Genomic DNA, 16,640 nt, shown 5'->3' with positions numbered 1-16,640 from the left:
TTCAGGAGGTACACCGCATCACCACAGGAGATGGCATCAAGCGTGCGGATAGAGAAGATGCTGCGGCGAGCGAGGTGGGTTGGATGACCTCTGTGAAGGACTGGGCTGGAGTCATGATATCCGCCCAGACGCTGACGGGAAGAGTCCTGGTGAGTTCAAACAATTTCACACCATCCTTTTGTCAGCTCTGGCAAACTGCTGGTGAGAAACTACCTTGTTAAAACTCTGGTTTCTCACTGCTTAGTTGGCTTGTTAAGGTTTTGGTAATCACGACACAAACAACATGATGCTCAGGAGTTTCTTGCTTTGGGGAAGCCACAAATCTGCCATGGTGGGAGGATCCTCGAATTAACCATTGCTAGTCTGAACCAGATAGAGCCACTCCTGCATACCTTAGTGGTTTATTTCTCAGCAAAGCCAGTGCAACAAGTGAGGAGGTTTATTGTGTATTAAGGTCATATCTTCCATAAAGTCTGCAGACAGCAGAGAGAAACGGATGCAACAACAAGGACGTGTAGTTGAGCTGTTGCATCAGGTCAGTGGAATTGGTTGCCATGGTGCGAGTCTGACAGTGTTTCGTAAGGCTTCTCTGACCATATGTTGGCTTTTCTTTGTCATTTTTTATTTGCATTTAAATAAATATTTGTTTTTGCCTGAATGAGCAAGCTATCACTCTGTCGAGGACTGTTTTGATGTTATTTTTAATTTAGCTCTGGCATTTGATGATCTTGGCTATTAGCATTTGGCATCACAAATCTCAAGACCCACAGATGATGAAATGAAATGGCATGAGTGGGAGCGCCATGCCAAGGCTTGCCGCAGTCCTCGAGGCTTGATCCCACTTTCTCTCACCACCTTAAATGTGGTGCAGCATTTCCAGTTGGCTTGGCATTTGAGGCTGTAAATCACGAATCCCAGTTGAGGAGTAGGCTCCACTTTTCTAGTCTGATATGGAATATTAATAATCAGTTCCTATTCAAAGGACAAAAGCAACCTACAATCACGAAGATTTTTATTAGAGAGATTGCAAGGGAAATCTGAAAGATTTTTCTAATTTATTTTTCCTGTCCATGTCAGACCTTGTAAGTTGCATTGGCATTTCCCCGTTTGGTCTAAAACTAGCACCGTTCCATTCAAGTGGCCCCTTGCCCTGACTGTCAATCGTAACATCTTCCCAGCAGAAGCAACCTCCACTACCAGCCTGTCATTCTGTTTTATTCAAACGCCAACGCTTCTCTCTGTGTATGCGTGCAGCTGGAGTGCTCCGTCTCAATGATAGCTTGACACACAAATGTTTAGCAAGTGCTGATCTGTAACCATAGCAACAGCAGCTTACCTAAACACGGCAGATGTGTGTGTTTTTTTCTCTTTCAGCCTTTTTAGGGCACACATTAAAGCTTGTATCAAGGCCATCACTCACTAGGAAGCATGAGCTCAAGCAAAAGCAGCAGGTTGTGCTCTTGTGTTTATTATGTGGATGTTTGTTTATTACTCCACTATTCCCAGGTCTTCAAATACATTTTCTATTCAGAGAATCGCTGCAAACAACTTCTTTGCTTTTGCTTCTGGGTGCTTTCATTATTTTCCCCAAGTCCCCATGAAATGCATCATTTTTTATTTTTATTTCTGCCATCCATTAATGAATAGTCATGTAAAATAAAGCAAGCTGTTTCTTAAACGATTTGCAAACCAGGTTGTTTGAATTTGTGTTGTAGGCATAGTTGAATTTAAGAGAGTAAATGTTTTTAAAGACAAATGAGGCAGAAATGATAAAAGTACCTCGGTGACAAAGTGTCTGCAGTTATTTGCCATTTTTAAGGGAGCCAGCAACAACAACAGCAACAACAACAACCAACTTTCAGGGAGCAGTCTCTTCAGCATGTGGCCTGCAGGGTCCTGGGATCAAACTGCTCACCACATTCAGTCACAACCGGCAAAACACAAACAATTCAGGAGAACATTAAGGTCTAATAATTAGGAAATGCAGGCTACACAGTGGAGCAGTGGTTAGTGCTGATGGCTTGCAGCAAGAATGGGTTCACATCCTCCTGGACAACAGTACGGTTATTGCTTGTCCAAGGAATGGTTTTCAACTGAGATGACAAGGATTTGGGGAACTACTGCCACCTACAGGCTTGGCATGCCTATGAGTCTGCTTCACGATGTGCTGGATTTTTTTTTGCTGAAAACATGGTGGTGTGGACCAGAGTTTTTTCCTAGTTGGGCGGGGAAGGATATTAGGTTTTACAGAAACCCAGCTACACATGTACGTGAATCTGCTTAGACTGGATCACTCAGAACACTTGATAGTGCCCGGTATCAGATATGGGAATTGTGGCATCAACAAGTCATCTCCATGTCGTGTTTTTGTTCTGCTCAGCAACTGAACCAGGTTCATTCACTGTGCTGATTGAAATCACCTGGTTTTGTTGCCAAGCAGAAAAACAAAAATACACAATATGGAGACGGCGTGTAATGCCACAATTTCCCATCTCTGCCAGGTATTGTCATGTTTTGCGATAGAGACCTAACCCAAGACATGCAGAATGCGGCACAGGACCACAGGTAAGGAATAAAAAGCAAAGTTTATAAAAATAAGGCTGATTTAAGGGGGTACTGACGTCGGTGAGAGGGACTGCAGATCTGAGCAGCGTCTGAAGAAAACCGTCTTTAATCTCAGGTTATCAGCCGTGAGTTAACTTGAGGGCAGAGTCTTACTATGGAAGGGGAGGTAGGGAAAGAGAGGGAGGGATACCGGGCCTGAGGTGGATCCAGGAAGTCGGCGTGGGTGCAGCGAGTGGCAAGAGTCCAAGTGGTCCAGGTGGGTGGGCAGTGGGAGAGCGGGTTGATCTGAGGGGGAGGAGGAGATGCGGCCTGAGGTGGTGACTAGAGCAGTTAAACCATAAAATCCAAAACCAAGATACTAGAGTTATACTGGAGACACGTTAGTGGCACGAGAGCTACCCAAAGTGAGTCATCACCTGGTGAGTTAAAGGTGTCTCACTCCTCTCTTAATATGCAGCCAGGTTGATGGTAGGTTAGCTGCAGCTGTTCTGCTCTCCAGCACCGCCCACCTGCAAAATCGTCTCAGACGCAGTTAGACAGGAGAAGGGCTCACCTCAGACTGTGACAGGTTGAACATGCCCAATGATGCCCATGGGACCTTAACAACACTTATGATTGTCCCAACTACAGTTTATAATTTGACCCCCCCCCTCCCCCCCTGCTTCCAGCCGAAGAAACTTTCAGGATCACAAGTGAAGTTTCTTTGACAACCAGTATGTTATGTGAAGGTCTCTCTGTAGATCTAACCCGATGAGTTGAAATCTTAACAGACAACAGGAACAAACTGGGAAGCCGCCACCCAGATCAAAACAAGCTGCTTGTAGATGAGCTGTCCTGTAAATGGAGGTGTTTACCTTCAGCAGTGAATGCTGAGTGACAGACAGGTGCAGGCTGCCCCGAGGACGCCCCAGAGGCCTGATGTTGATTTTCCTGACCGGCCTCTCATCTCACCAGATTGTAAAAGATCAGACCTTGCCTTTCGGGTGATTTGATTAGTAGGGGAGATACTTCCTGATGACCTTTTCGTATGTGAGGTTTATCTGCAGATCGGAGGTCTGCTTCTCAACCACTCAAATTGAATTGGACAGGCGAAGCCTGTAAATGTAAAATCAGCAGCACGTTGATGTAAGAACATAGTTTACTGCAGATTGGGGACACAGAAGGATCCCATCTGTCAGTTTATGCATTATTGCATTCCCCCTCCCCCGGTGTCTTTAGCATCATACAGGACCACCCTTCCTATTCACTGGAAATTTCAACAGAATGCTGTTTGCTTGGGTCAAAACAAACACGACTTATTTCAAACAGGTAGCTTATACCTGAAGCAACCTATTTCTGTAATGTTTTATTCATTACTACGGTGAGGGACAACGTTACCGATGATGTATCGAGGCTGAGAATGGTGCATTCTGGAGGAAAATTAGATTTACTCTTAAATGATGGGACCCTGCTGAGTGACATTTAGCCCACGTGTGTTTGCCTCTAGAAGTCCACAGGGGGGCTTGGATGTCACAGAGCCTTTATTCTGGTCAGAGACCAGGTTTCTATTAATGGAAGTACTGGGAGATGGCTCTACTGACTCTATGGCCACCTCCCTCTAAACTTTGAGTCAGAGGATTTTTGTCCCTTAAAAAAAAAAAGAAAACAGAAAAAGAAAATTGTTATAGTTTACTTATGTTTTTATATCTTGATACTCATAATATTGTTAGGATGGTTGTGGCTGTCTAGACATCTTTACTGTAGTTTTGTATAGTAAAGACTAGAAAACGATGACTCATTTTCTATCATCCATCTATCTATCTATCTATCTATCTATCTATCTATCTATCTATCTATCTATCTATCTATCTATCTATCTATCTATCTATCTATCTATCTATCTATCTATCTATCTATCTATCTATCTATCTATCTATCTATCTATCTATCTATCTATCTATCTATCTATCTATCTATCTATCTATCATCTATCTGTCTGTCTGTCTGTCTGTCTGTCTGTCTGTCTGTCTGTCTGTCTGAAAGTTAGATGCTTTAATTTTTTTAATCAATTGTTTTATTGTCACTAACAAGCATTGATGATTTTCAGTTGTCTGGCCATTTTTCCAGATTTTTCTGACGTCTTTGTGGTAAAAGTACACTGGATCCCTTCTACCAGGGGGACAGATATGATTTTCAAACTGGGGGGGACAAAGTTCCAATGTACCCCCCCCCCCCCCCCCCACACACACACACACACGTACACACACACAAACGTACACACACATACACACACACATGTTCACACACACACACGCACATACACATACACAAACTATTGCAAATGCCTTAACTAGAGCTCAGTCAGTTTGTGTGATTTCATCCAATGGTTTATGTAAAAACTAACACTTTTATATACGTGTTTGAAGCCATTATGCAGTGGAACGCTGGCAACAAAGCTCTGCCTGATCAACACTATAAATGATAAATGATCCGCACTTGTATAGCGCCTCTCCGAGTAAGGACTCCAAAGCGCTTTACACTATAGTGTATAATTCATCCATTCACACACATTCACACACTGATGGTGATAAGCTACGATGTAGCCACAGCTGCCCTGGGGCGCACTGACAGAGGCGCCTCACTATTTAATTCAGTCATTTGTTATTCTCCCAATCAAGTACTAACCAAAACCTCATGCTTTATGCAAAAACATTAAATGATTTTCAGCATACCAATCTTTACAGAAAACATAAAAGCCCTAAAACACTGCACATAAAATATATTTAAAAAACGAAATTCACTCATCACTTAGAGCAGTGATTCCCGAACTTTTCAGCCTGACCAACAGATGTTCCTTTGTATTTTTATGTTATTTAGAAATGTTCATTATATTTGGAAAGTTTTCATTTATATATATAAATATATAAAGCTCTTTTTAAATTTTTTATTTTACTTTTTTATGATTATGTGGCACACTTGACTTCCAAATATAACGCATTGGCATCTGTCCCTTTTTTACGGCATTTTTTTTTACATTGTCGCTACATCTGTCACATTTGCAGTGTTTTACCATAGTTTCTACATCCATCACGACCCAAAGAAGGTTAAACAAACACCAGACCCAACGTTTGGAGCTTGTAAACTCCACACACCTCTCGTGCAGCGCCAGCTGTCTGATGCTGCAGCAGCGTCAATCGTCCCGGCTGGATGAGTGAATTTCTTCATCAGAGTCAATATTCTGCTTCATAATCAGAGTCAGTCATTACCAGCCAAAGTGATCAGTCAACAAAGACCAGACCAGCCAGCAATTATACATTTTATCTAATATTTGCGCTCTTCATGCTGCGCGCATCTCCTCCTCTCCCCGACTGGGAGCCTCATGGCGGGAGGCATTTTTCAAACTCTAAAAACTCCCAAACTTTGCTCAGCCTGAAGGTTCCACATCTCCACTATCTTCTTATGTAACGTAGTAACTTCATGAGGGATCATATTTGTAGATGAGACTTGTTAAAGTCAGCAATGAGGCTTCGGCACTTATAACGAGTAAGTCCCAACACTGACAACAACGTACTGAAACTAGAACCAACATGCATTAACAGACAGATGGGTCCCGCCTACTTACACTATTGGTCTTTTTAAATGCGCAGTAATCGTTGTTTGCCTTTTTCGCTTCATCCTGCATCCTAGCAGCAACCACTTTGGCGCCTCTGGAGTCGGTGTTTGTTTACGTCATGCTGCATTCAGTGTAATTGGAAAAAGGAGCTTCAAGCGCTTAACCTTCGATTTTGTTTTCTTTCTGGCCTTAGTTGGGGGGGACGGATTGGGGTCGATCTGAATCTGGGGGGACAGATCCCCCCCCCCGTCCCCCACCCTATCTGCGCGCCTGCATTCTACACAGCTTTTGTAACAGGTTCAACGTGCAAAGAGCCAGAAATGTAACACCTGAGATCTGATCAAATCTGAAAATTTGAATAATTTATTACGCGAAATGGTAAGTTTGGGTCTAAGCAGCCATATGGCAGCAGTTTTAAATTGGAGGGAAGTAAAATAAAACAACAAATGTAACAAGTCAAAAAAGGAGAAAAATGTGAACATGTGTAAAAGATAATTGAAATGCAAACATAGCTAAAGAGCAGATGAAAGTCGGCATTTTCGTCTTTGCTCATTTACAAACATTTGTTCATTTTATTGACGTCATATTTTTTAGTCTTCAGGAACATTTGAACAAATCCCGCTGGAGCTATTGTAACAGTACGGCTCAGAGGCTTCTAATGACACAAATATCTGAATTAATTTTAAAATAACCACACGAGCATTTAGGTTCTCAAATAAAATCATCTGTAGAAAAAACAATACTCCACTATGTAAAGGTTTACGTGTCTAACTCATTGTTTGGTGCATTTAAGTAGGAGGCTATTTAAAAGGGTTTGATCCTGCACGTCACGCATTAAATAATACATTAATTTAGTCTGGCTTGCCAGGCTAGCACGTCACATCTTAATGCACAACACTCTCCTCTGCTCCATAAGTGATTAGCTTCTGCTGACACCTTGTGTGGTTTTGGAAGAAGAATAGCTGTTTTTAATACTGCTTTTAATACTTGAGTAAAAAAAAGACTGAATCAACCAAAAAAAGTGCAGAATTGAATTGTTTTGCTCTTTAGAGTTGTCGACCTCAGCTAGATCTCCTCTAGGCTCACCGTTCGTTTAACACAAAGTGCTCCCAGTTCAGTGATACTTGAGTGGAAGTATGATTAGATGACTTGGTGAAAGAGTCTAACTTGTCACTAACATGTAGTGTCTCTTTGGAGCAGCTGCACAGGTACAGTGAGCTGCTAGATTCAAAATCTTTTATCTAAAGTTGTAAAAACTGAAAGAAGGCAAGACTAAAGTCTTCGTGGTGATCTGGTCTGTTCTCTGAGTTTAGTTCTGTTTTATTGTTGCTCCAGTGTTCGCTGCCCTTTTGCTGATATTCCCACTTGACTTTTGGCTGCGGATCAGGGCGGCAGTGCTGTTGTATGTAACAGATATTCTTTCAGCTCGCCTGCAGGCATGTGGCAGAGTAGAATTTGTGTTTGCCACCTGTGGATCTCGGTTCCGACAGGATCGTATGTGATACCGCACCCCAGATGACAGAATGAACAACAGGGCAGCATCACTGAACTCTCTGCTCGCCCTCAAGTCTGCTGCTATTCTCAGAGAACAGCAGCTGTCAGGCCTGTTGTGTCAGAGCAGGAGAAAATAATGTCATGTGAGGTGGAAGTTATTCTGTCCAGTCTTTTGTTTCCTTTGTTGTCAAAAGCAAGAACACATTTGCAATCTACGAGTTAAAAATAGACTGATCTCCTTCTTCCATTGAAGTCAACCTAAAATTTGACTTGTTTTTCTTTCAGGTTGCTTTTGTGAAGCTGGACATGTGCGAACTTTGGGTTAGTCTAGTTTCAGAAACACTGTTTACACACACTGGTTATGTACATGAGTGGAGAAAGAGCCATAGAGATGAAACAGTTCAGGAAACAAAGACAAATCATATATTTTGTCTATTTTTAGAAAACGTATCAGGCATCTTTGGTTGAGATAGTAAAACTCTTAAAAGATTACTTGTTTTTGCTCAAATCTGACCACTTTTGGACCACTCCAAAGTGCAAGCATTCACATAACCACTAAGGATGTCCAATATTATAAACCTACCGTTATTATCGGCTGATAGTGGCATCGACATGGACTATCATAAATGATTGGTATTGGTTTTTACTTTTACATACAGTACCATGCACTTATTACTACTTCTCCTCTCACTCTAAATGTCAGATATATGACATATCTAAGGTTTAGTTTTTGAGGTATTTTAGTTTGTTTGTTTGCTCTGCGGTGGGCGTTTGTCAGGATTACCTCAGGCCGGATGTGTTTCAGCTGCTGCTGAACTCAGAATAAATACGGCACTTTTTTCTACTGCCTAACTGAAGCTAGCTGTTTTTTTATTTTATTTTTTTTTGCACAGATTATGTTTAAAGTTTAAATATAAATGTTAGAAAACATGTGTGAATAGTCACTTAAAATGATTTGGTTTTATTTTTGTCTGAGCAGGGACCCTGCATGTATCGGTTTTGTGTCGGTGTGGGAATGTAAGAGACTATAACGGTAAATCAGTACAGAGCCCATAAGTAAAACCCTTGCTATTTGCTCATTGTCAGAAATACCTGCTAAATTAATATTTGAGGCTAAGCCTAGGCAAACTTGCTAAACATTTAGCTTTTTGTGTGCATAAATGGCATAAATACCGTACTATTTTTGGAATAAAAAGTTGTACCAAATCAACTCACAAAGCTAAGCTACAATAGATACTTTATTTGCTTTGTGTGTTTGTCATTTTTGTTATCACGCTAATAATTTTCTGAGCTGTCTGTGAGATGATATTAATGACTGTAAAGTCTGAAACTCACTGTGATGTTACTGCTGGCAACTATTTAGAAGAAGACAATAAACAACAAGAGAGTAAGGCAGCATGGCTCCTATAAGAAAAGGACTTGCAGGGTTTTGCTGCAAGATGGCTTAACCGTGGTGGGCCGAAAATCTTTTTATAATATTATAGATACTGGATTCAGATTTGAGAGTTGCCTAAAGGGTTTATCTATCACCATCACACCTCTGAGTGCTCCTTTGGCATGATTAGACGTGGCATCCAGACGTGGCATCCTGACCTGACTTCAGCAGCAGCTGAAACACATCCGGCCTGAGGTAATCCTGACAAACGCCCACTGCAGAGCAAACAAACAAACAAACAAACTAAAATACCGCAAAAACTAAACCTGACCTGTTGCCATGTGTACCTGCAGAGTTTAACAGTCTAACCACTGCACAGCCCTTTTGAGTCTTTAATTCTCCGTACACACTTGGTGCCAAATTCTTGGTGTATTCTGTGCTTTAGTTTTAGCCACCGGAGTGTATCGGGTGTGAATTACCACCTCCCAAGGGCGGGGTGTGTCAGGATTTGTTTCTAATTTGAAGCTGTTAGTTAACTCAGCCACTTAGAGAAAATGAATAATTCAGAGTTATAAACCAATTATAACTCATCAGTTACTTTTTGGGTCAGTTATTGCTTTGTTGACTTGTTGATCATCATGATGAGGATGATGATAATCACTTTCTCCATTCTGAAAATCTTTTAAACATGTGGTTTTTGTTCGGATGGCACAGAACATGATGATGGACCTGTTTGGACTCGGTATATCGTGTTCTGAACCAGCATTTCAGATTTTCTGCCGTAGCAGTTTTCTGATGCATCCTGAGAGAAAGGGCCTGCTGTGGCTGACATCCATCCCCTCCCATCCTACAGTAAGCTCTTTACGCCTCACTGTGAGAGTTTTTGGGACGTGTCCAGGGCAGCTTAAATCACGGCTAAGCCACTGTGTGATTTGCGGTTCAATACTGTGCGCTGCAATTGTGTGTGGGCTTTTTAAAATCTGAATCATAATGGAAAGTGTTGTATGCAAAGTTTAAGTCTCATTTAGAGAAGAGTAGAACATGCGGTTTGGGTTTATTGAGAGCAGATCAATTGTGGCACATCAGCGTTACTAAATGCAAACAGAATCCCAGATGGACATGGAGCGAGCTGCATGGCTATGCCACTGGGCTTGACCCAAAAGGAGAGCAGCATTGTTTTCACAGCTCAGTGTCAGCACTCATAGATCAAATCTCTCCCAATGCACAGGGGCCGTTGTCAAACAAACAAAGGATCCAGTTTCAGGCTGCAGGTAGTTACAGTGCAACCTATACAACATGAAACACAAACTGAGTATTTGTGTGTAGCTGTCAAAGGTTTAGGGATCCAGTTTCTGAGTGCTTTAACCGGCATGGCTGTTTTAATATCCGTGCACTATGGCTAATGGTAACAAGGAAAACTACTGATAATTATCAAAAACCTTTGAAAACTAATTAGAATCTGCTATTCCAAGTACTTTAGCTATTTACTGTAATCTTTCAAAAAGTTCTAATGTGCTGTTGCCAGTCTTTGCAGCTTTTGAGAAAATCCATCCATCCAACCATCCATTTTCTGAACCCGCTTGTCCATGTAGGGTAGCGGGGGGCGGGCTGGTGCCTATCTCCAACGGTCAATGGGCAATCAGGCGGGGTACACCCTGGACAGAGAGCCAGTCTGTCGCAGAGCAACACAGAGACACACAGGACAAACAACCACACACACACACTCACACCTAAGGACAATTTAGACAGACCAATTAACCTAACAGTCAAGTTTTTGGACTGTGGGAGGAAGCCGGAGTACCCGGAGAGAACCCACGCATGCACAGGGAGAACATGCAAACTCCATGCAGAAAGATCCCAGGCCGGGAAGCAAACCCAGGACCTTCTTGCTGCAAGGCAACAGCTCTAACCACTGTGCAGCCCTTTTGAGAAAATATCTATCCATCTATCTATCTATCTATCTATCTATCTATCTATCTATCTATCTATCTATCTATCTATCTATCTATCTATCTATCTATCTATCTATCTATCTATCTATCTATCTATCTATCTATCTATCTATCTATCTATCTATCTATCTATCTATCTATCTATCTATCTATCTATCTATCTATCTATCTATCTATCTATCTATCTATCTATCTATCTATCTATCTATCTATCTATCTATCTATCTATCTATCTATCTATCTATCTATCTATCTATCTATCTATCTATCTATCTATCTATCTATCTATCTATCTATCTATCTATCTATCTGTCTGTCTGTCTGTCTGTCTGTCTGTCTGTCTGTCTGTCTGTCTGTCTGTCTGTCTGTCTGTCTGTCTGTCTATCCATACAGTAGTTTGAATACACCTTCTCATGTGTTGTCTTTATTTTCATGACCATTTACATTAGATTTTCACTGAAGGCATTAAAACTATGAATGAACACATGTGAAGTTATGTACTTAACCAAAAAAGATTAAATAACTGAAAACATGTTTTATATTCTATTTTCTTCAAAAAATGCCACCCTTTGCTCTGATTACTGCTTTGTGTGCTCTTGGTATTCTCTTGATGATCTTCAATAGTCACCTGAGATGGGTTTCCAACAGTCTTGAAGGAGTTCCTCTTGAAGCTCATGGTTCATTTTCTCATGGTTCGTGGACCTGGTTAAAAGCTGTTTTTTTAAGCATGCCTGTTAACTTTGAATGACGGCATTTATGAGGATTCCTAAATTACTGGAAAAGACTCCAGAAGGGCATTTGATCAGTTTCCATGTGGTTAATTATTAACCAATTGGAATAATTTGTTTCATTGTGAAATTCATGCAGCGATACTGAGGCTGGTTGGAGTGTCTCGTGCTTCTGAAAGCATGCATCCTGCTGGTAATTATTAAAAAATTGTGACTTAATCTTCTGAACAATTATCTGCATTTTAACACACTGCTGCTTTAGCTGCTTAGAAGCTGTGCTGGATTAGCTACAAATTCAGCAGTTTCTTTTCAGTAAAACTCAATTCAGTTCCAATTCAAAAAGACTTTAACAATCCCAGAGGGAAATTAAATGTTGTAAGAAGGAATCCGAATGCTGCTGTTTGCAGAATAGCAGGTTTATCTTGATCTAATTCAGGCAGTGATCCCAAATGATGCGGGAGCTGCAGAATGTTAGCCTAGTGAACTAGACCAAATTCTTGCTTTGCAAAGAATGGTCTAGGCATGCTCCATTGGAACCTCAGCAGCTCCTACCAGGACTCTGGCTAGCCAATCACAACTCTCTAGAGGGGTTTCAAACACATAAAGAGCTGTGATTGGTCCATAATGGTGGGCCAATCATAGTGCTCTATCTGCTTAGTGAACAAATCACAGAGCTTTATCCGCTTTGTGGGCCAATCAGGGCACTCTATATGCCTGGTGGGTGGGATGATGCAACAGAGTGAAACAAGAGAATGTCACATTCATTGTCCAGTGGAATGCGGAGATCATTTGAAAGACAACGGTAGAACCCGCCCCACAACCGAGAGCCGTCAATGGAGCATGGCCAGACTAAATAATACATTTATTTAGTCTGGCTTGCCAGGCTAGCAGAATGTGGCTTCACAGGAAGTCTGGAAGACAAAGGATTAATCAGCTTGTATTGAACAGATCAGAGTAAAATCCCTTAAACCCTACATTCTCACTCATGTAGAAAGGTCACAGACATGCAGGAGATGAGGAAACCCTGCTTTAGACACCGCACACTGCCTGCAAGCGTTTCTGAGTGATGTCAGGAAAGTCTAAATATTACATTCACCACTCCAGACTCCCACTGAGTCTGTAAGGGTTTCCAGGGATTCCCAGCTGAAAAGGAAAATTGTTCAGTTCGAGTTGAATCACTGTACTGCTGCTGCCACTGTTCTGACATATCAACAAGTACAGCATGAAGATGTTCTTCAGCTCAGTGATATGAGAGTTCATATCATGTAGCTTCTTTAAAATTAGAATTAGAAGGTCATCGGACCTTCATAAAAAGCTTAAAAACCGTCTTGGAATCAGAATGAAACATTGAACATTCAGGATAAATCAGACAAGAAGCTCAGTCTTGAGTGCAGAGATTATACAACAATATGTTTATATAAAATACTTAAAAGTTACATGAGGTGCTGGCTGAAGATGTGCAGTTGTGTTCATAGAGTTGAAAATATATGAATTATTCTGTTAATTTAGTTTGAAAGACTTTGTAAAAACATCTGATATCAGTACAATAGGGTTAGGGTTGTTTGGAGATAATTCAGAGAGGTCAGACTGAGATGGTTCTGACATGTCCAGGGAAGAGGCAATGATCACATGGGTGGAAGGATGCTGAGGTTGGAGCTACCAGGCAGGAGGCTGAGAGGAGGTTTATGGATGCAGTGAAAGAGAACATGAAGGGTGCAGTAGATGGGCCTAAATTGACACAGATTATTCACAGATGGAACCCCAAAAATAGGAAACCCTCGAAGAGAAAGAAGTTTCAGATTGGTGGTAGTACATGACATTAAGTTTGGCTTAGAGACAGCTGTATCATTTATTAATGTGTAGAGCCAGTTGTCTCATATTATGTGGCTTGAGATCTAGGCGGATATTTTTCATTCTTGTGAAACTGAACAATGAGAAAATAAAATGTATTTACAATCATCATTATCACTGCAGATTAAGACTCTTTGAGACCAAGGAGGTGGTTGTATAACTGAATCTTATGCAGAAAACCTGGTCAGAATTAAATGTTCATCAAAGGTTAGAAAGAAAACCCTTTTCTTTAATCATACTGGTCTTTCCTTCCCTTTACAGCACAGGCCAACTTAATATTCACCTGCATGTGTTAGAATGATCAAAGCTTCTGGACCAAGTAATGATTTCTCCAAGGAAATGGTCTTTTCTTTGTCTTCATCGCTGTCTTTTCAGTGCTTCCTTTGGCTAAACGTTTTAATTGTTTCATCTTTGGACTTTGCACAATACCACAGGGACACGAAGAGCTGAATTGTTATGCTGCTATTTAAATGATATCACATTAGTTGTGTTTAATCAAAGGGAAAGCCTCGGGGGCTTGTGGTTTCTGTGTGGTACTAGAAGGAAGTCTGACCTACAGTAAAACTCTCAGCCTTTTAACTATTTGTTTTTTCCACAAGACATTTCAGCTCCTTTTTAATCCAATACAAGCTGATATTTCAGCCTGTCTCCTTTTTCGCATCCCTCTCTAGTCCCTGCTCAAACCAGCTCAGCATGCGTGGAAATGATCCCAGAAGATCAAACTCATCCATCTCTGCATCCTTGAGCCACACCTTTATCATGACTCACTTGATGTCAAGCAGCTTGGGCATAATCAGAATGACACATGATGAGTTATTTTCTAAAGCACACACACATTATGTCATGGAGACAATGTCAAACTAAAAACAACACAGAATAAATCTTTATCTGCAACACAAAGCTGTGTAAATTGAAAAGAATATTAGAGCTACTCAGTAAAAACAAACCAAGGAAAAAACTGTGAGATGCTTTTAAAAAATGTAATGAATTCATTAATTACTAAATTATTAAAGGTATTGGCCAGACTCGGTATTAAAATAGTAGAAATTCTGTATAACTACACTTTACCATCTATATAAATATCAACTGGGTTCATTGTTTCCTTTTGTTAAGGAATTTTGTCATAAATCATTACAGAAAATCAAATCCTCTCCTCCAGACATGTTCCGCATACGTCACTCCAGCACGTAAAATAAGGTAGCTGCTGATGCTAGTATTGTGAATGACTGTATTTTGTTTACTTTCGTGCTTTTAATTATTAGGGAAAATTGTGTTTAAGCTGCAGCAAAAGGTCTGAGCCATGTGTCCGTGTCCTACATGCATTTTTAAATAGCATAGGTCTGATCTAAAATAATAATCTACATCTATAAATCCATCTAGAACCGCACCGCTACTTCTGGACTCAGAGTCCTGTTAGCATGACTGCAGCAACACTGTTAACTGTGTAAGCTTCGATAAGGGAAAAACAAGTCATTTGGGAAAGCTATGACACACACAGATATAATCTAAGAGATGATCCTCATATCAACAATAGATCCTCCATGGACTAGTAGAACTTCCGTGCCATCCTGGATTAGTGCAAACGAGTCAAACTAAGTACTTATTCCAGCATCAGGAAGATTTACTCTTGTGAGCTATTAGTTATATACTTTCTGGAGTTATATCAATATTTACATGGAGCTGTAAAACTGGCAGCACACATATCTGTAGATTACTGAATTATATTGGGACACATGATGGAGCTAAGACCACCTGAGAACTCGTCAGCTTAGAGCTCCCGCTGGAGCACAGAAATGAAAAATAGAACGTAAAAGTAAACAAACTGTACCAATTTTGGTTCTGAAGATGAACAGAATCCACCTAGATGTTCAAAACGGGTCGTGGGTCTTCAGAGTCAAACGGTCTAAAACATGTCTGCACCTCCGGTAGTGATATCCGGCTAGTAGGATCGGAGTTCGGTTGAACTTCTACGGTAATCCAATATCTGTTCTTGTCGCCGTCTCCCAGAGAAAAAAGCTAATCCGACCGACTAGCAGAGGCTTCAGAAGCTACATCTGACTGATGGAACTCTAACACAGAAACACCGCCCCTGGGGATGGCTTTAATCCAGTAGCAGGCAAGCAGACAGGATCGGGTTTAGAGAGTTTACTCATTTTTGTGGTGCCACTGGATAATTCTCACTATGTTTACTGGATGACATGTGATGGGAACATGGGAGAGGAAGCTGAAGAGCCCACTAGTGGTTGGTTCCAGTACAAAGTTTGAGTCCTGCCCCCAGAACCTAAGAACAAATACACCTGCCTGTTTTCATTTTGAAATCTTCGTCTTCGTCTTCGTCTTCGTCTTCCTCCGCTTATCCGGGTCCGGGTCGCGGGGGCAGCATCCCAACCAGGGAGCTCCAGGCCGTCCTCTCCCCGGCCTTGTCCACCAGCTCCTCCGGCAGGACCCCAAGGCGTTCCCGGACCAGATTGGAGATGTAACCTCTCCAACATGTCCTGGGTCGACCCGGGGGCCTTCTGCCGGCAGGACATGCCCGAAACACCTCCCCGGGGAGGCGTCCAGGAGGCATCCTGACCAGATGCCCAAACCACCTCAACTGGCTCCTTTCGATCCGGAGGAGCAGCGGTTCTACTCCGAGTCCCTCCCGAATGTCCGAGCTCCTCACCCTATCTCTAAGGCTGAGCCCGGCCACCCTACGGAGGAAACTCATTTCGGCCGCTTGTATCCGCGATCTCGTTCTTTCGGTCATTACCCAAAGCTCATGACCATAGGTGAGGATTGGGACGTAGATCGACCGGTAAATCGAGAGCCTGGCTTTCTGGCTCAGCTCCCTCTTACCCACGACAGATCGGCTCAGCGTCCGCATCACTGCAGACGCCGAACCAATCCGCCTGTCGATCTCCCGATCCCTCCTACCCTCACTCGTGAACAAGACCCCGAGATACTTAAACTCCTCCACTTGAGGTAGGACCTCTCCCCCGACCCGGAGGTGGCAAGCCACCCTTTTCCGGTCGAGAACCATGGTCTCAGATTTGGAGGTGCTGATCCTCATCCCAGCCGCTTCACATTCGGCCGCGAACCTA

General features: G+C 41.9%; 1 protein-coding gene across 16 annotated transcripts in view; it reads left to right on the top strand.

The window, feature by feature from the left end:
* The window catches only part of LOC107387848 (calcium-activated potassium channel subunit alpha-1), a 113,408-nt gene that overhangs the window by 24,404 nt on the left and 72,364 nt on the right, over positions 1-16,640 (top strand). For all 16 annotated transcript variants that reach the window (XM_054749225.2, XM_070545659.1, XM_054749224.2 and 13 more), the window contains exon 2: positions 6-149. In XM_054749225.2, coding sequence (XP_054605200.1) covers positions 6-149 — 144 coding nt within the window. The remainder of the gene's footprint in view (positions 1-5; positions 150-16,640) is intronic.

This window comes from Nothobranchius furzeri, chromosome 16, assembly GCF_043380555.1.
Source record: "Nothobranchius furzeri strain GRZ-AD chromosome 16, NfurGRZ-RIMD1, whole genome shotgun sequence".
Classification (NCBI taxonomy): domain Eukaryota; kingdom Metazoa; phylum Chordata; class Actinopteri; order Cyprinodontiformes; family Nothobranchiidae; genus Nothobranchius; species Nothobranchius furzeri.
This window is presented reverse-complemented; position numbering and strand designations above follow the sequence as displayed.